At 42.9% G+C, this 20,422-nt stretch overlaps 1 protein-coding gene across 5 annotated transcripts in view; it reads right to left on the bottom strand.

Annotated features, from left to right (window-relative positions):
• PHACTR2 (phosphatase and actin regulator 2) overlaps positions 1–20,422 on the bottom strand; it is a 136,809-nt gene that overhangs the window by 72,849 nt on the left and 43,538 nt on the right. Inside the window, exon 1 of one of the 5 annotated variants that reach the window (XM_085055735.1) lies at positions 5,750–5,965. The exons of the other annotated variants lie outside the window; for them this stretch is intronic. Coding sequence (XP_084911861.1) covers positions 5,750–5,792 — 43 coding nt within the window. The 5' untranslated portion in view covers positions 5,793–5,965. Of the gene's footprint in view, positions 1–5,749; positions 5,966–20,422 lie in introns of those variants that run through there. 5 annotated transcript variants of the gene reach the window in all.

Genomic DNA, 20,422 nt, shown 5'->3' with positions numbered 1-20,422 from the left:
TGAGGATTTGAAAGCTCTTTGGTTTTCTTCTGGCCATCTTAGGTGCTGTCCTGCTTCCTTGAGATAAATTTTTCCATTTAAATGAAGGAATAATATAAAAAGGACTGGAAAGCACTTTGAAAACTGTAACAGGAAACACCACCTAAGGACAAGACCATATTACTCAGGAGCAGTAAGAAAGCCAAGGAAGAGGATCTAGGAAGGAAGGACAACTGACCCAAGGGGTGGCTGGGATCCAGCAGTGTGGGATCAGTTGTCAGTGGGGCTTAGCACAGGGGGCTCAGCAGGAAACAAGATCTTCCATGAGCTTTTCATCTGGGGGAAGTATCAGGGTTGTCATCCGAGAAGACAACCCCCACAAACACAGAGGCAGCAGGGCTCTGCCCCTGCCCAGGAGCTCTCGTTCTCCTCGTGGCAGATGAGGAAGCTGATGATTAACGCCTTGAACAGGTGATTAGTGGCTACCAAACACCAGCACATGAAGATATCTCAGCCAGCATGCCTGACACGAAAGGTCACGTACCCTGGCAGCTAAACGAGGAGAAACCCCGGATATCCGCAAAGCCGCCGCAGAGGGAGAAGAGGGGAGACCTGGGACCTGCTGAGCACTACACCTTTGTTTTCACACACATGTGGTCCCCGTGCTGTTGCTGGTCCCCTGTGTCCCTATGAGACCCATGTTCTCGGCTATGCCCCGGAGTGCAGGCTCAGGTTGCAGCCTCCTCTGCAGTGAGATATTGCTGCAGCTGAGGAGCTGCGGGGGCATCGCTCTGCTCTGGCAGATCACAGAGTATGTGGCAGCACGTACACTTTATAGTCCATAAACATGCTATACTTCAAAGTGTGCATGATTTTTTCTATAAATAGTATGAATGGATTCATTCCACACTTACATTCAGACCCTCACCAATGGCAAAAATCAGAATCATGGTGTTGGGAACATGATGAGACCTACGCTCCCAGCAGTTGCCATTGCTTTTCATATTCAGCTCAAGAAACACAAGCACCAACTTTTAAAAAGAACCCTTGCAGTTCCTGTTAGTAGCAGGCGATTCCATGGCTACCCATTCTGTCTGAAAACATGGGCTTTTAATACCTTTGACTAGGTATCCAAAATATCCACTCAATCAGCCTGAAGTCTGAGGTAGATTACATACCTTATTAACCCAAATTCTGTAACTGTCACAACTGTACTCCCATCTGACAACACTGGTAAGGTGAAGAAAGAGTTTCCCAAAAAGCTGAAAAGCTTTGGATAGAAATTTAGCAGCAAATGAAAACAGTATACCCTTACATTGTACTTATAACTCTTGCATAGCTTACAAAAGCATAAAAGGGGGGAGGGAAATTAATAGGATTCCCAATATAGTCTTATGAGGGTTCAGCCTTGAAGTCCCCACCAATTCAAATCTCAGGGAAAAAAAAAAATGGAAGATGAGGCTCTCTGCCCAGAATGTCCTTTGTGGCTTCACATCAAATGGAATTTACCATTTCAGCTCAATAGCTCCGCTTTCCACACTTTCCAGTGCAGCAAAACCTGAAATGACTGGCTGACAGGTGTGTTGGGAGTAGCTCACTGCACCTGCAAGGGCTTCGAAATGTCTTCCTGTAAAGTGCAATGAGTTTCAAAGTTCTTCCACTTTTGAAAGGAAAAACAGCCAGAGGAGAAAAATCAATTTCCTTTTTAAACCTGTTAAGAAATATTACTCTGAGGGCTCTTCGGCATGTTCAGAGCCATAGTGGACTGAGTTGGGATGAGAATTTAAGTCTATGGCTGAGCATCTCCATGTCCAACTCCTCAGGAACAGGAGGGCTTGCTTCACAACAGCACACTCAGTAAAGCTCACAAGCAGCCACTAATGCAGAGCACTACTGGAATAACTTCTCTCACTAGACAAATTCTGGAATTGTTCCATGGATAACCCATTAGCTTGTTTACCAACACCCAGAAGTGCTGAAACAAATATTAGTTTTCCATTTCATTTCAGGATTACAACAAGGTTGCCCAGTTAGCACAATTATGGTTCCTCAGCACAGACACAGGTGAAGCTGCTGTTTCCTTGTCCATGAACAGGAAATCCCATAAAGCCAAGAGAGATGAAAAGGAGCAGTCTGAGAAACATGTTCACTTCTGACCTATGAGAATCATTTCACCAAGTGCCAAGGTCAACAAACAACAGGATCCTACCAGTGACTGCTTTCATCTCATGGGGGGAGCTGGGTGGGAAATGGTTTTCCTGTGCTGTTGAAGTACATTTTCATGCCCTTGAAAAAAACTGTGGGTCTGCAAAAGGGTGAAACGCAAGCCAGATAGCTTGTGCTCTGTGTCTACGAGACATATGTGACAAGAGGAACTTCCCCCCACCCCAGAGTAAACAGCCCCACAGAGATTATGCACTTGGCACAGGAGGTCAGCACAGGGATCTGACCTCGGTCTTCACCTGGCCCTGATGAGCACCCTGACCAGGGGGGCAAGAGTTTCCTGAGACCTTTGCTTTGTAACTTGTCCTTCCCCTTCACAGACCCTCTGCTTGCACTCCACACTCCATGCTGAGCTGCCTGACCTACACCTAGGAACACTAATAAAGTCTGTTTTTACTGGAAATTTCATTCTTGACACGGCTCGCTACTCAAGAAACAACAAAAATCTTTTGCCACCTAACTAGTTCTTCTTTCGAATGCTACCTTCCCAATATGCTGATCATGTCTCCACTGTTTGTTTCTCTGTGCTATGGCTGATACTGAACAGCCAAAGAACAAATCTAAATGGGAAAAAAAAATAAACTGAAAAGAGTGCACAGCTCTGCTGCCCTTTGATAAGATGTAGATCAGAAAGTAGAAGTGATAGCTTTTGCACACGATGGTTGATAACCCCCAAAAGCACTGAACTCCAGCCAGTAAATGGGGAGAGAGCACATTAATCAAATCCTGCCAGACGTGGGAAAATCAGAGAAGAGGAAGGAAAATGAACAAGGACAACGTGTGCTCCTCCTTATCCACATATCCATACTGTCTTCCCAAGCTCCTGTGGCGATTTATGTTTGTTCACATTTTTTAACCATTGCAAATAACAAACAACCTTTAAAAATCATCTAAATTACTAGAAAGCTGTAACCTAGCTGAAGAAGCAAAAGCTGCCTATGGACACCACCCAGGCAACCTACGACCTGCTTTGCTGCCCATCTACTACTCATAGTTATGGGAGATGATTAAAGCCCTGATCGTCCTGTCCAAAACACTTCAACACCCACCCACATGCAGCTGATGGAAAACTCCAGCAAGACGGTATTGCTAAAGAAAGCTCCAATGGAGTAAAAAAAAAAAATCTCATTTTTCCTCTCTTTATAGGCATGCTGATCCATCTAGTACAAGTCTACGTTAGCCCAGTTGAGACAGACTTTCGAATTTTATGATTAGGTCCATTCCTGCCCTCAACCCAATGGGAAAGTGTCACTACAACCTTGATCTGTTTAAGTACTTCAACATATATTTCTCTTTCTAAGAGTAAAACCTTTAATTTAAAGGAAATCTTAAAAAAAACCCAACCCATCAGGACACAGGTTGAGCTCCATCCTGAGTATTGCATTATGTATGTATTTTATCTCATCTAACACTCTGTGACTCTCAGGAAAAGTCTTTTACTTTAGTTTGCTACCTCAAACCACGTTCACTTTACCAGTCCATCTGAAGGCCCCACAGCGATTTATTAGTGGTGCCCTCCCCTGCACAGAGTCAACTCTGAGCGCTGCAGGGCACAGCAGGGATTGTAGGGCAGGGTCTGAGCCCTCCAGGCTGGCACGGCTGGGGAAAAAGGGAGCGAACAGGCAAGCAACTCCTCACAGCTGCTTTTGTGCGGCTCGCTGGGGATCTGAATGCACTATTGATTCCGTAGCACTAAAACAGATTTGTAGCCCCTGCGTGTGCAAGACAGATATCTCCTTCAACTCTAATCTCTAGCAGCTGTCAAAGACTTAAATGGCTTGTAGCTGGCTGGCACGCCAAAATCAACGAAGATTTTAGGCCTGCTCACCGAAAGGGCAACCCATGGAACAGGAACCAATGGGAGTCATTCTCCTGCCCTGCTCGCAGCTGGACAGGGCCTCCCAAACTTCACAATGTATTAAGTGTCCAGACCACGTCAGTAAAAGTAAAACGGACTAGAGAAAACAAATGAGTGCACCCCCAAGAATCCACGCCACCCAGAAACCCACTTGCCCCTATGGTTTCTTGTTGAGGATGTTCCCTCCCAACAATCTCAACAGGGCCGAAAGCGCACTGCAATTACTCTTCTGTGAGACCTCCCGGAGGCACTACCACTGTCTCATCACAAACTGCAGGGCTCTTGAAATGAAGATAACTAAAATTTAATTGGCAGTATTTAGGCAGCATCATCGTAACTTACATCTTCAGATACCTGTCTCTTACTGCTCCTGATTGAAAACTCTGGTTTCAACTAGGAAAGAATTCAACGGTGGCTTTTTTCTTTGAGGTAAAACTAGAAATTCAGCCCAATTATCATCCACAGTTATCCTTAGTCAAGATACAGGCTTCCCCAAGGCAAAATGCTCTCACAATAGACTTTTGCGCTTAAGAGTTTGGTTGCTTTTTTTGTACAGGAAGCTTAACAAAATTTTTTAACCAGTCCATCTGTTTCCTTACATCTGTTTCCTGATGCCTACCTTGAAACAATTCTAACAAACACACTGGCTGCTGGGTGAAACCTTCAACAGGATGGTGACATTTACTGGAAATGGTCCAATTTCTTTTTCATGCAATGTTTGACAGGTGAGAAAATTATCCAAGGTTTTGACTGGGATGGTGTGACTAGGCATATAATGGAGTTCATCTGAAAATTATGTGTTAATACTAAAACTATTCTCTGAAATGGCTATGAAGAAGAATAAAAGGAGAAAAGAGAAAGTTTGCTGCACTGTCTCCTATTTAACAAAACATTCCCACATTAACATCAACGAGCAAATTAAGGATAAAGTTCAGCCTTCAGCATTAAAATCCCCAAAAGTATTTTCTATTTTTTTTAATGGATGTAAAGGAAACAGGCATTGAGGAAAAACAGGCATGCAGGAATTTCGCAGGAAACTTCAAACTTCGCTGAAGTTAATTTAGATTCTACATCCTATTATTGCGGGAAGAGACCCACGCTGGTTTTCAGTAACTAAAACACACCGGGTTATCCTAACATGTCTCCAAACAACATTCCCAAGCAGCTCGTACCATCTTCAAAAGTTGCAAACAGCCAGGACTGTTTTACTGGGGGGAAAAAATCCCGAAACAGTTCCACTCACACGCTATTTATTTATTTTCAACAGTCTGCTTACACATAAAATGTCCTGGAGCTAAAAGCAACCAGCTGGGCGGGTTACTAGCCGCGCTCCTGGGCGAAGTGCCAGAGCTCCTTTCCTTTCCCGTCCCTACGAAGGGGAAGCCTTCCTACTTATTTATTTAATAACGGGGAAAGAAGGAGCCCCGAGCCCCGGGGAGGTGGGAGGCACGGCGGAGCCTCTCGGCCCCCGGGCCGTCGAGCCGAGCCGAGCCGAGCCGAGCGGGCAGGGCAGGGCAGCGCGGAGAGCGGCCCCCCTCCCCTCCCCTGCCCTCCCATCCCCTCCCGTCCCGTCCCGTCCCGCCGCGATGCCAAGGCACGGAGCGGCGGCGACCCCGGGACCTCGGGCACCGCTCCGCCGCCGCCGCGGAGCCCCGCGGGAGCCCCCCGCCCCGCCGCCCCGCTACTCACCGCCGGCCGGCTCGGGCAGCGTAGAGACCGAGGTCTGGCCCATGGCTCGGCCGGGAGGCGCTCACGCCGCCCGCCGGTGCTGCCGGGGGCACATGCCGGGGCTGGCCGGGCCCGCGCTCCCCGCCGGCGGGCGGGGGGCTGCTGCTCCGGCTGCGGGCCGCCGGCTGCCTGTCATCCCGCCGAGCTGCCCGGCCGCCGCCGCGGCCCCTCCGCCCCCGGCCCGCCCCGCCCCGGCCCCGCCCAGGCCCCGCCCGCAGGGGGCTTTAATTAAAAAAAAAAAAAAAAAATCAAAGAGAGAACTCCCCGCTTAGTTACGCGGAGTTTGGGAAGGACGGTGCTCAACTGAGGAGGCTCCCCGCCCTGCTGGCGTCTCGGTCCCTGCCTACCCCCGCCCTGCTCCCAAACGTTAGTCCAGACACGGAGTTATTCCCTCCCCTTCTCATCCCCTCTGAAGGTTCAGCGGGAACTTGGGGCAGCGGCCGGGAGCGATCCCATCGCCCTGCTTGGGGTGCTTCAGTGCTGGGAGCAGTTTGCAGGGCTGCGCTGCCGTCACGAGTGGAGCAGCAGTGCCCAGGCAGGGCATGGCATCCTTACAGGCTCCTTTGGCTGTGAGTGAGCTCTGGAAACGTGCCCGGCCTTTGACACACTCACAGGCACATCATCGAACGCTGGACTACTTTGAATTTTGAAAGAAAGGAGATAGCCAAAGACGGCAGTATCCGGACAGCACTCTGCCCTGACAGGTGACAAGAAGGGACAGAATCTATTGGATAAATTCATGGGGAAGATGGGGAGAAATAGAGATTGTACATATAGCACTAGGGCAAAAGGATCAAAGGATTAATATGTTTTCCTTAAAGCATAAGCATAATTTAAGCAGTGATACAAGCTTAATGCTAGAGCAAACAACTAACTGTTGCCAGTGGTGAAAAAAGAAGAAAAAAAGAGAAAAATATTAAAACCCTCCAAAAACTCATAGCACCTAATAGCTCTTACTATGCAGTATCTAGAAATAAGCAGGGAGATGCAAATACATCACAGGAGGACTCTTGAGGCTCACCTAAAGAACACCTATTAGCAAGACATGCCAAAATTGCTACTTCTCAGTGGTCTGGAAATCCTAGAGGGAAACCCTAGAGGGGTTGAAGTGATGTCTAGCCGGCTGTTCTTTGCATGTGTTGGCACTGTGGTGGTGTTTCAAGAGATGGAGAATTGTGTTAGTGTGGGGTCCACACCAAGGAGCACAAAAAGTAGCTGCTGCCTGCGTGGTAGGCAGAAAAATTGTCGTTGTCAGCTAATACATGGTGAGTAGAGAAGAAAACAACTACTGCTAGTCTTCATGGGTTTGTTTTTTTTCTTTTTTTTAAATAGAAAATAGGTCCTGGTGAGCAGATCTTTTATTTCCTCATTTTACATGATTATGCATTAAATTGCCAGAGGCTTGAGTGTAATAGACTTCCGCTAGGTACTTGATTTAGTAAGAAAAAAAAATAGCGAGGACAACACAAAATTAATAAAGCACAAACAGATGAAGAACTAAATGAAAAGCAGATCAATTGCCCAAGCAGCACTAGCATTTAATGAGGATGTTTTGGTTGGTGAGCTGCAGGGAGGCTCTTCAGTGTTTTCGTCAGGAATCTAGAGAAGTATAATTTCAAACAGTTTTGAAAAGACTAAATAAATCACCACCAGCAGCAGTTTTAGACAGAGTAAGTATTAACAGAGTGATAATGAGGAAAAGGCAGTCACAGAGTTATATGGACTATTTAATAAACTCAGCTCTTTCAAACAAGTAAGTTTTAGTAGGGTCGAAAAGAGAAAGCAGTCAAACTTGCAGGATGGAACAACACAACATACAGGGCCAAGGAAAGTATCTTAGAAAGTCATTCCATATACGAGCTTGGAGAAATTCAACATGAGCTCCTAGTGAGCTAATGCTGGTAGAAAAGGGATTGATATGCACATACAGGTATGCAAATAGAAATAGGTAGGTAGAAATCCTATTACATCGTTGTGCTTTTTATCAGACAAAAAGTCCTCTCCCATATCCAGTGTTGTTGTCTGTCCCTAAAAAAGATGCTGTATGATGTGAGATAGGTGGGAGGAGATCCACAAGATGAGATGGAAATTGCAGAAAGTGCTCTCCAACGAAAGGTGTGAAAAAAGCCAAAGCACTTGGGAAAGACAGACATGTTGCATTTTGATTCAACAGTGCCATTGCAAGGAAAGAACAACATTGCAACAGTCCTGGATGTTCAAGCACTGAAGGAAAGACTCTTTGTCGGACAACCCCAAATCCAGGTTTCATACAAAGCCTGATGTTGAAGATGACCAAGTGGGGCTTATACAGAGACACCAGGCTGAATTATGCCGTGGGAGCCAAGGGTAAGGTGGCGTAATGGTCCCTTTGTCAACCCAAGGAAAGGCTTTCAGAAGGGCAGCTTGCTGAACAGACCACTTCTGTCAGTAATTTCTCAGGATTTTTTTTTTTTGCATGCAATTTGGCACGTTTTTTTTTTCCCTTACCTCAAAAAATTATTTTGAAAGGTTTGTTTTGAGAAACTCGAGTTACCTCTTTGGAGTCACTTGTAAGCAGGAACATAAAAGTGTTCCTGTTTGCCTCTGGTGAATCTCATTAATTTTATCAAAGGAAATTGTGTTCCCCTCCTGCGTAAAAGCCCAGTTTACAATGCAAAAGTATATACCATCTGTCTGCAATGATTCACGTGAAGTAATAAAGTCCTCAAGGTCAATTTGTGAGCTAAAGAAATGAAATTTAGTTACCACATCCTTCATATAATTGAAGTAGTTACCAATTTCTTTTAGTTTAGTTGTTGTGTTTGTTTTTGGTATTTTCTTCCAAAGTTAACTGATGGTGGCAACTTTCTTTTCTATGAATTGAAAGGGAAACTGGGCTGTTGAAAGGTATATTACATTTCTCTTAGAGAGAAATATAATACGTAGAGCTATATTTATGTAATTGCCTCCACACAGAAGGGATTCTAACACCCTACTGACATTCATATATGAGCATCCACACAACATAAGTTTAATATTTGGTTGTCTGTGGACTTTTATTCTGCAGTATGATAGAGCTGTTCTCATCTCTGCAGTAAGTTTCTTGCCATGTTGATAGTTGCCATGTAGAACAGCTAAAAGTTTAAGGATATGATAGTGTTCTATAGCAAGTGATTCTAGCAGAAATTTGAGATTTCAGTTACATAAGTGAAATACACTTTTATTGGGTATATATATATTTTTTTTTTTAGAATGCAGATGACCTTATGATATCATAGGATGTATATTCCACTTTGCATCTGAACAACAAAGAGGATAAGACTTACAAACAGACTGCTTGGCATTTTGCAGTATTGCAGCTTTCTGTAATTTTCCTGAGGTTTCTGGAAATACACAGTTGCAAGCAACACAAAAACAGGCAGGGGAAGATTAAAGTGAGAATTTCAGGATTAAAATTTCCATGACCATTTTATCCAGAGCTAGTCTTGTACTTAAGGAAATTCTGCAAGAACACACTAAAATATGGGTGTGTCTTCTCTCAGGTAGGGAAGCACAGGTTCAGCTGATGGGTGTAAGAGGTGCCAATAAGTCATGCCAGACTGTTTTGACTTAGCAGCATCAATGGGTTTCCTGGAACCTGTGTCCCAGTTCGATTTGAGATTTCAGTGTGAGTAATAAGATCTGATTGCTTCATGCGACACACACAGCCCTTCTCTTCTTGTACAAAGCTATTGTGTTGAGTACTGTAGTGACTGCTCTTAAAGAGGCACTCTACTGACCCTCAAGAACTGAAATATTCCACCAAAAGGGAAAAAAATAGCTTCTTCATGGATTTCAGAAGTGTTCATAAAGCTAGAATATCTCGCTTGTCGAAATGGCTGATACGAGATCTCTTTGTGGAAAATGATGTAAAACTTCCAAAGGTTTCCAAAGTCAGAATGAAATAATGCACACAATAATCTATCACACATATCAAAGAGCAAATTCCTTCTCTTCACTAAAGCTTCAAAGACAGCTCTATTTCAGTGTGTTTACTATACTGTGATGGTAGATGGCAATAGATTACCTACAACTTGTAGGGTGCTGTTGCCCAGTCTTTACAGTTCTGTAGGCTCATGTAAAGAGGCATTTTAGAAAGGTGAAATTGTATTATTATTCCCTCAGCTACTTAGATTAATGTATGACCCTAAATATAACAGAAGCTTTAAGAAGGGGCTATCACATTTAATCCCAGAATTTAGGTAATGCAGGACTGGCAAACAGGCTCAACTTTGTAACAGGAAAATACTATTATCCAGGTGCTTATTAAGAAAAACCAAGAGGATGGCACTGAGTCCAGAACAGAAATGATCCAAACAGGTCGTTTCTGATGTGGTCCACCCACTCACCCCTCCTGCCAGTGTGCAGAACTGCTGGAAGATGAGCAGCACAGTGTCAGGCAGGCTGCAGAGCTGAACGATACAACGAGAAAAGCAAAGGTTATGGCATGAGCAAAGGTTACGGCATGAGCAAACATGAGCAAGAAGCTAGGTAATTTTTTTAGTCACAGTCACACTAAGGTTTCTAACAATGACATTGAATTTGTACCTGCCTGTAGAGAACTGCAGAGTTATTACAGGGAAGAGTTTGGGGAGAGTACTATCACAATCTCTTTGCTTGAGACTGAAACAGCTGTGGTTGAGCAGAAAGCTAGTTCTGTTTTCTGTGAAACTGAATAGAGTTCTTGAACAGGCACTGTCAAAATAAAATCATGGGCCATATCCATGGATTATCCTGACATTGTATTGGGAATTTAGGCTATATCCTTTTAATAACCAGGGACTTTTACAATAACCTTAGATTATTCTCTCATCTGAAAATATTTTAAAATACTTTTATGTGTCCTTTTTTTACTTTTAAGGGCTTAGCAATGCTATGTCTTCACCAGTGTCACCTCCCATTTTCAGTGCCGAAGTATAAGGCAAAAAAAAAAAAAAAGAACTTGAAATCTTGCTTTAAAAAGGGGCTATTTTTTTTTTGAATGCTCACTAGTCTTCCTCCCACCAAAAAAACCCATTGCACATATTGTCTACACAGTAGAATGGAAGGCAAGAGAACTGAGAGGCGCTTCTGTAGTTCAGTCTCTAAATTTGGAAGCTAGAGGTTCAAAACTTTGGATCACAGGAGTTAATATGAAAATGAGGGTTATTCTGATTAAAACGTATAGCAAAAATTTCTTGGATGGGATTTTCTTGTTCACATTCAGATTGCATTGGGTGATGGCTAGTGGAAGGCTGTTACCTATGGAAGATCCAAAGGGCTCAGACTTGTTTAGTATACAGATGATCTCAACTCCTGTTTCAATGTCTGTTCTTATTTATCCATGTCTGTTCTTATTTATCCTTACTAGCTCTTTGCCATCACTGGCAGGAAGAGCAGCACAGCTGGGCAAACTCATTCCTGGTGATTTGGCACAGAGAGGTTTTCTTTCTGCTCACAAATTATCTGCAGATAGGTTCTGCACTTGCAAACCTGTTTGCTACTCTGAATTATTCACCGTAACAGTTTGCAAGCCAGTTTTGAACACTGAGAAGCAGGTAAACAATTCATGGCAACAGGAGTTCAATAATTTATTACCCAGGCTGTGTGCTAGGTGCCCTCAGCCGTGAGCCTCTCTTTGTGCTCTCTGACTCAGGGGTTTTACCTGTGCCTAGAGGAAACTTGCATAAAAACACATAAATATGGTTTTAAGTGGTTAGTAATGAATGCTTATGGATCTACTTGTGTGGTTTTATCATCTGATCTGTAACTTAACATTGCTCTTTCCTATATTAAGTAACTGCTTCGCAAGTTCTTCTAGGAATGACTTCTACAGACTTGAACATTTGCAAGTATGTTGAAAAATCTCCGTTGTAATTTTAATAGTTGTTTGCAATTTCTGTGGTACTGTACACACTAGACTTTTAAAGTAATTTACATACTGTGTGTGGCTGAAAGGCAGAAAATAGAAAGAAAATGGTCCCAACACAAATATTTAGTGAGTCACAGAGAGCAGATCTATTTCTCTCCTGTGCATATTCCTCAGCTTCAGAAACTGCCCTACACCCCCACTGTGCTTTCTTCCTACATTTCAATTTCTATGTGCTTCATCACCAGCCAATTCTGTTCCACAACATCGTTCAAAGGTGTTTCCTTTCCCTAATGTTCCTTAAAGGCAAGTTCTAAAACTTTGTATCCCTCTGAGATTTTTGATTTTTCCCTCCATCTCACAGTTGTTGTTTATGTTTACTTTGCTTGTGATGATCTGGAGTCAGTTCTCTTGCTTTGCTTCTTCAAGCCTGGCCTATGCAGAAACTTTCATTTCCTCACAGAGTATGTCACTAATTATTTGGAGTACTATTTCTTTCATATCTGTTGTTTTAAAAATTATCAGCTGCCTAAAGACTTCTGATATAAGTAGGAGAAGTGGTGTAATGCAGATTTTGGTGAACTACTTGTGTAACAATATGAAAATGAAAAAAAAAGAGATTCAGCCTCTGATTAATCAGACCCATATGACCCTAAGAGCTGGAGTTTTTAAATTTAAATTTACTGAAAACTAATATGCTATAAGAAATGTCTGTTCTTCAGGATAAGGATCTTGCCTTCTTCTTGTAAGAAGGGCTAAGTAGTGTTCATCTGATGCTGGAAAAAGCTACCTTCTGTCTTTGTTTAAAGCACCAAGGGGAACTGGAATACTGGATCACATTATGTCCCTAAGCCTAAATGAGATATTCCTGAAAAACAAGTGAAACACTTACCAGTAGGTGACATGACATATGACCCAAAGTATGTAAGGCCACATCCTAACACTTACTAATTTAAATGCCACAGTCCTGGTTTGAATTTTAAATCTTGAATTTTCTAAAACTCTTCTACATGTTTATGTCTGTTAATTGCAAGAACTATTGATGTTAATGCTTTTCATTCATGATCATTTCCTTCGTGCCTCATACTGACACCTAGATCCCAAGTACCTCCTGTTGTGTGGCTGCAGTGGCAGCATTGTGACACCATGGGACAGAATTTCCTTTCCAGCCAGAAAATAACCACCAGACATTTTCCAATCAACAGTGTGTTTGTCACCAGATATCAATTTTGTCCAGGGTTCCAGATTTATGATGAAAGACAAAAAAGGACTACATTAGAAATTATAAATAGCATTCTGCCTGTCCTAGTTCAAGCCACTGGGGAAGAAGAAAACAGTGGCGTAACAATGACACATTGGAGTGTAGAGTTCCTCAATAGTCAGGTTTCTGCCAGGTTTTCAAAGGCTTTAGCTGCAGTTAAAGTTTGTATCAGTAGCTACAATAAACAGAATGAACAGGCCCCTTTACAAGCTGGCGTGTCCCCAGCAGGAAAATGAAGTAGTGCAGCCACAGGCAGCTGGAGTCCCATTCTTACTGCAGGTCACCACCTTTCCTCCTCCACCTCCTCCCAAGTCCTGTTGCACCTTTCATTGTGTTCACCATAGCAGTGGAACAGTACTGGAGTTCCCAAATTCATAATTTCAAGGAAAAGATCCTACCAGCTGGACTAATTCCCCTTAGGCATTTTTTCTCTCACCCATCTGGGCTTAACAACAGCCTCTGGCTGCCTTCTGGCTCCTGCAGCAAAGCCTGGTTATCCAGGAGAACTTCTGTGCTCTCCAGCTCATCCAGCAGTACCTCCTCACTTCAGAGAAGGCAGTCATGATACGGGTCAGCTGCACTAACCATTTTCCTTAGAAAAACACAGCTTTCTGCTCTTCAGGGCATGTGTGGTGGTTGCTGGCTGCAGCTTTCCCTCTATGTTTCCAAGCTCCTTAATGAATCACTGCTTTTTGGCACCGAAGCAAAATAAACACTTCATTTGGAAGCCTTTGCCAAACGTATGTACACTTGGAGCAGGTTTTGAATGATAGGAAGCAAAAGGTTTAATGAAATGTGCAGGCTGCATAGTTAAAGTTTCAAAAGAGCCAGAAAATATGAAACTGAAGGTCACAACAGTGTCATTAGCCCCCAAGTTATTCAGATCTTGTGTATTTTCTAGAACACATGGAGGGGACTTAGCAGTAGTGTATCCACTACCACTCCACCAGGAAAAAAACAGTAATAGAAAGCAGCACAGGGGTGCAGGATCACTCATCAGCATGATGGTTAGATGCCCACCTTTTCCCTTTCCCTTTCCCTTTCCCTTTCCCTTTCCCTTTCCATTTCCATTTCCCTACCCTTTTCCATTTTTCTTTTCTGTTTATTAACCGATTCAGCATAATTACACATAGCACAGCAGAGCTCTGAACTGATGCTTTCTAGCCTATGTGAAGGGGAAAAGACATCCAACAAAAAATTTGGCAGGCATACTGAATGAAGTTTCTCATTTGCTCAACCCAGTTGTGTGTACATACCTTATCATGCCCTTTGGCCCTTTTGAAGTGCATGAGCCTGCCCTTGACTTCAACAACATCCATTTGCTCTTGCTGGCTTGAGTGAGAATTGAGAAAAAGTTTCGAAAAAGTTTGGCACCTGTGTTCTTCTAGTTCCTCTCCATTCAATTAGATTTCAGAATGAATTTAAATGTATTGCTGGACTATAATTAGCTCTGAAGGGCAGAAGTCCACAGGGGAATGGCTCTTTTCTTTTTAAATGGCCAGCTGTAAAGACACTACCTTGAACAATACCCTAAATGCCAGCAAAGTTTCTAACCTGGACCCATGCCTGATTTACTGCCAAAAATCAGAGTAATCTCTGCCTTTGGCAAATCAAAGTCCTTCCCTATGAAGCTGGCTTACTACAGAAGTATCTGGACCAAAATGCAAGTTTCAGCCTTCAGTTTCCTTTGCCTGTATATTTCTACTACTATGAAAATGTGAACTTTTTTTTTTATCCTACTGGGAAAATGCATTTTTTCCACTCTCTCATGACTCAAAAACATCTGAAAGATTCTCCCTCCAAGCTGAAGAAAAAGAAGGGGGAAAAACTTCACCTTTTGGCAAAGATACAGATGGAAATTTTTGACTCAAAAGAGGATTTTCAAAATAAAATAAAAGAAGCATGTGAAAACAAGGGGTTATAATGGAAACTATTTTCATAGCCAGCTCTAAAGTAAGCACTGCTGTTCCAGAGACACATGGTACTGATGCAAACATTGGTTTAAAGCCAAAACCCCTAGCATGCTAGTGGAATCCGGAAGCACTACAATACTAAATACACCTCAAAATATATGTCAGACATCTCCCCATGTCTGTTCCACTTATTCTTCACAGCAAGACACTGTACACTTAATTCATCAGTGTTTGCAGAGTAACAGAATAAAGAGCTGGTGGTGGACATTCTTTCCTGCACTACGCTTGCCAAAAAGTTTTCTGCAAGACCAGGCTTATTATTCCCATTTTGCAAATATTGAGCCAATATCCACTTTCCATCTGCAGCACTTGTGCAGCATCTATTATTGTAGTGTGTGAGCACCTAAGGTATGATTTCCATGTTTCATTTGGGGTGATGGGATGAGGAGTGTGCTACAAAAGGTGTGAGGGCATCCTGCTCAGCTGTACTTCTCATTGGCAGACTCTTTCTGTTATCTTTGGTCTGCTTCTTCCAGACACCCCAAAAGTGTTGGCCTGGCCCTGGGCAGTTTTCTGCCATGGAAAATCCTCTTAGTCTGCTCTGGTGAGACCCCACCTGGGTTATTGTGACTCCCTCTGGGGTCCTCAGCACATGAAAGACATGGACCTGTTTGAGCAAGTCCAGAGGAGGACCGTGGAGATAATTAGAGGAATGGAGTTCCTCTCCTGTGAAGACAGGCTGAAAGAGCTGGGGTTCTTCAGCCTGGAAAAGAGAAGGTTCAGGGAGACCTTATAGCACCTTCCAGTATGTAAAGGGGGCCTACAGAAGAGCTGGAGAGGGACTTTTTACAAGGGCATGTGGAGAGAAGACAAGGGGGAAATGGCTTGAATGTGAAAGGAAGTAGGTTTCAATTATGTATCACGAGGAAATCCTTCATTATAAGGGTGGTGAGACACTGGAGTAGGTAGCCCAGAGAACTGGTAGATGTCCCATCCAGGGAAATATTTAAGGTTGGACAGAGCTCTGAGCAACCTGATATAGCTGAATATGTCCCCGCTCATTGCAGGGAGGTTAGACTAGATAACCTTTCAGAGGTCCCTTCCAGCCCAAGCTGTTTTGTGATTCTTTTTGCACCTACCATGATTACAGCTGTGGTGCTTGGCCTACATCTTTACTGATCTGTAAGGAAGCCCACAGCCAGTTACAAGTGTTCAAATCAAAGGTGTACAATAAATCTCCTGCATTTGTGCAGACTGTCTTTCCTGCAGATTTGAGGCTTTTGCTCACAGTTCTTACCTCTCAATAAAATGCAAACACTAATTGACATTTTTCCCAGCAGTGGGGCTGGTGGAGCATCTAACTTTCCATGTGTATTCCCCAGAACAGGAAAGTGATGTCCCCTCACTGCTGGCTCTGTCATGGTCTGGATGGCTGCAGAGACACACCAGCCCTAGCAGAGCACTGGCTGAGGCTGTTTCTTCTCTGCCTGGCACAGCTCTCCACAAGGCTCCTCGTAAGGAGGATCCACAGGGTTCACAAAGAGCAGCCACAGGCAAGCAAGCAGGGCTGGCAGAGCTACGGCTACCCTGCTCTGCCAGGGATTCATAACACCTCCCAAACAGGAATGTGTTCTGTGGGCGTCGGCCTTGGTGGCTGGGCCTTGTGCTTTAAGTGGCAATGTCAGAAAGGTGTGACTGATTCAAAGAAACCATCAGATCCAATTTTATGCTAACATGCACACCACGCACCTCGCTCCCCTCCCAAGCAGTTGTTTAGGATTTGGTTTTGAACCTTCAGTATCAGCTGCTTTTGTTCTCCTGACTGGAGGTAGCTGTCTTTGTAATAGGTTTTGCACACCACTTGTTTCTAAAGCCATGCCTGATATTGGGAAACATATCACCCCTTTCCAGCTTCCATACGACCAAGTGTGCATGCCTGTGTATGGGGAGGGCTAAAAAGGGTCAGCTTTTGTACCCTTGCCATTGTACTGTAGCAGAATTCATATCTGGTAACCTGTTAGCATCTCCCTGGCAAGGGCTGCTTTAACGAGGCAGAAAACCTGGTGAGCTTTGCCTCCAGCTCCTCCTGTATGCGTGGCATTTGATCTTTACATGGTGACTGTAGAAATCAAGTGTCAGTCTGTGAGTCTCATTTTGCTATTTAAATCCTTGTGTGTCATTCATTGATTTGCTGGTGGCCAGGGGAACCAGCATGCTTTAACCATGCTAGTCCTGGGGTCTTTTTTGTCCTTATTTATTTCAGGTTCATTCAGTTGCAAACCCACACAAAAGGAAACTAAAATAATTAAATGAAATGATGCAGGAGTGGTTCTTGGGAAAAGTGCTTTTACCAAGACTAAACATCACAATTACACTTTTTTTCTCACTACTTTTTAAATACAGCAGCTCATTAATGCAGCACATTTAGTTAGTTCAAATGAACAAATTTCATTAAATTAAAATTCAGCAACATTAAAGCCAGATGGTTTGCAGGGGGAAAAATGCAGAGACTTTTAAAGCAAATGTAAATGTAATATTATTGTTTTAAGCTACAATCCAATTAAATTGGGCTGACAGAAGAAGTGCCCAGGAAGATAGCTTCTCTGTAAGGAAAATCCATTTAAAAGAAATAGTACTTCAGAAGTTTTCATGGTTCTGTGGCTCAATGAATTACATTCCAGTATAGAAGCAGCAAAGCTGATGTGGGAGAGCCAGTAACAAGACTTTTACCAGTATGTCACTGGGAGAAAAAGGACTTAATTTTGGAGTGCCTTTTGGAAATATTTGACTCTAGAAAAATTAGCCCAAGAAGACCCCTTGTGAAAGGAAGAAAATACACATTTCTGAAAACATTACCTACTTGGGGAGCTCTTATTGCCTCCTCTGCAGTCCCCAGCGGCAATGCCAAGCTCCCTCTCAAACCTCATATGGGTGCAATGCGCAGCCCCATGCCACGCAGAAGTGCTTTCATGTGCACTGCAAGTAGCATGTACTGGGCTCTCTGGATGGAAAGCAAATACCTTTGGTTGTGGGGTATGACCCACAAAATCCAACTTGTCATTCTGCTTCAGTATTTTCTGTAAAGTCACTTGGAGAACTGTGCTAGCTGGTGAAAAAAAAAAAAATAAACCCTATATAAGACACCTACACCCACTCCATTTCTCTTTTTAAACAGTTACCCTTTCCAGAAAATCTGAGACGTTTCCTTGTATGTTAGCTGTGTGCCACAGTAAATAGTTGTTTTCCCCCAAAATCAGTAAGCAGAAGTCTATATAAAGTTTCACCTACGCAGGTGATGGAGCAGGATGAGGGGTGTTCCTAAGAATTCTCAAGCACAGATCCCACTCACTTAAACTACTAAAATACAACACAAGATGTCTTCAGAGTTTTCCCGTGAACTGCACAGTAATTATGAACCACAACCTTGACTCACACATGGTGATAAAACCCAGTGCCTGTAAATCTGTGAATGTAGCTGGCAGTCATACAGTAAATTATGCAGAGGTCGGGTCGATGGTCCCTTCTATGTTTATTCCTCTTATTTAATGGTCCATTGCTGGAGACAGACTGAAAACTTTCAGAATGTTTTACAATGTATTTATGTGACCAAGAAGGGTGTCCCGTGCTTTCCACCCCCATTATCCTGACATGCTGAACATAAATCAGAGTGCAGTGCAGCAGAATTAACATTTGAGGAAAGCACAGAGCACTTTTTAGGTTTTTTAATATTGTATACAGAGAAAATGCTTCTTCCTCTCTAGAGAAGCCCTTACAAGAGATCACCTTTTGGTTAAGGGATGAAATAGGGCCACCTTCATTTTGTGCAGCTGAATTTCACAGGAGCCCAATGTCCCAGCGTGGGATATTACGTCTGGATCCAGGCAGACTTCCATTCAATTCAAGACAAAGTGTGGTTAAAATAACATTACATTGTCAGGGGTCAGATCCTGGTAGCTCAAGCTAATAAAAATCAATTTTTTTAAAGGTACAGAGAGTTAACCCTTGCTCAGCATTCAGTTCTAACTTCTGGCCTCACAAGGCAGGCCATGTGTAAGTAAAACAATTCAGAAAGTGAATGTCTTTACAATTATGCATATAACCATGTATGATATGTGAAACGGATGCAAGCCAGTTGCATTCTGACCCAGGTGAAAATGCTCTAATTTTCCTGCGTGGCCAGCATCACTGAAAACTTTCTCAGTGCATAGATGTTTGTGCTAAGCCATCCTATTAATCCTATGAAATTTTTAGAAGTCTGAATAGGAGTTTCAGCAGCTAGGCCTCCTGCAGTTCAAATCTATGGACTGTAAGAGGTATAGAAGGGAAGACTAATCAAAGATGTCTATTTAACAGTCTAATAGAAAAAAATTCTGCTTTTTAAGGTATTTTGTTATTAAACTAGTAGATGAAACACTTTAATAAAACTAGTAGTGTTATTAAATTAGTATGGTGCTAGCAACCTATTAAAATCTGGCATTTCCTTATGGTATGATAAATATTAGGTGGTTTTATAAATATTTTGGCCCATAAAATTAACTAATATGAGATAACTGTATCCACAATTCATGCAAGGCCTGTTTTGTTTGTATAAGGTGTCTAACAGCATTGGTTAACTAATGGACCATAACACCTTATTGAGAAAAATCCATTCATTTTCTGAAGTTGTTTTAGACTTGTGCATGTGTTAATTTTTACACTGCACATGATTTGTCTGACTGAAGACTGTTTCAAATGACACAACATTATTTACCTCTCAGGTAATTGCTCGCTAAAAGCTGAGTCAGTCTAAAGGCCAAAAGATAACCCAGCATGTGGAGAGTATGACCTTCTCCACAGACAGAACATTTCCATGCACACATCACGAGTCTGCTGCCAACAGCCTGGTACTGAACTGCTTAAAGTCATCATTCTGCTCCTCTTTTGTGCTGTTTCACTCTAGTCACTACAAGGTATTTCACTGACAATAACTTTTATACCTAATATATATTACAAATTTGCTGGTGCAGTAAATAGCTCTAGTGCTTAAGCACATGTGCAATGAAGCAGCCACACAGGAGCTCTGGGACTCCTTGTTTTCCCTGGCAAGGCACTTGATCAGCATTTGTACTGGCTCAAATACCATGCAAGGCCCTGGGCTGTGTATTTTTCACACACATGGAAAGCCCTACCCCCATGATTATTACAATCAAGCCTTTAGGAAAGCTCTACTACCAACATCAGGCTATGCATTTTTAGAGAACAGATGTATCAATATAATTGCCAAGTCATAAAACAGCAGAAAAGAAAGCAAATATCATGTGTCCTCAGGTATAAAATCCATTTCTTCCAGGAAGTTTCCAAGTTTTGAGAGTTACAACAAAATTCCATGTGCTCCATCTTATCCAGTTCTCTTTCTCATGCATTTTTATCAACCCTTAGAAAGCTGGAACGTTTTATTACATTAGAATTCAATCTAAGAAACCTGAACGCATGCTCATGCTTCACTGCTCAGTGGTTATGAGAATAATCTGCAGGAAACAACATCACAATAGGGCATTGTTTGTGAATGTGAGCAAAAGGTTACAAGAAAAGCCTGCGCCCCAAGCTGACTCCTT

This window comes from Lichenostomus cassidix, chromosome 3 (genome assembly GCF_008360975.1).
Source record: "Lichenostomus cassidix isolate B80296 chromosome 3, HeHo_3.0, whole genome shotgun sequence".
In the NCBI taxonomy this organism is placed as follows: Eukaryota; Metazoa; Chordata; class Aves; order Passeriformes; family Meliphagidae; genus Lichenostomus; species Lichenostomus cassidix.
The sequence above is the reverse complement of the archived record's forward strand: the minus strand, read 5'-3'. Positions and strand labels throughout refer to the sequence as shown.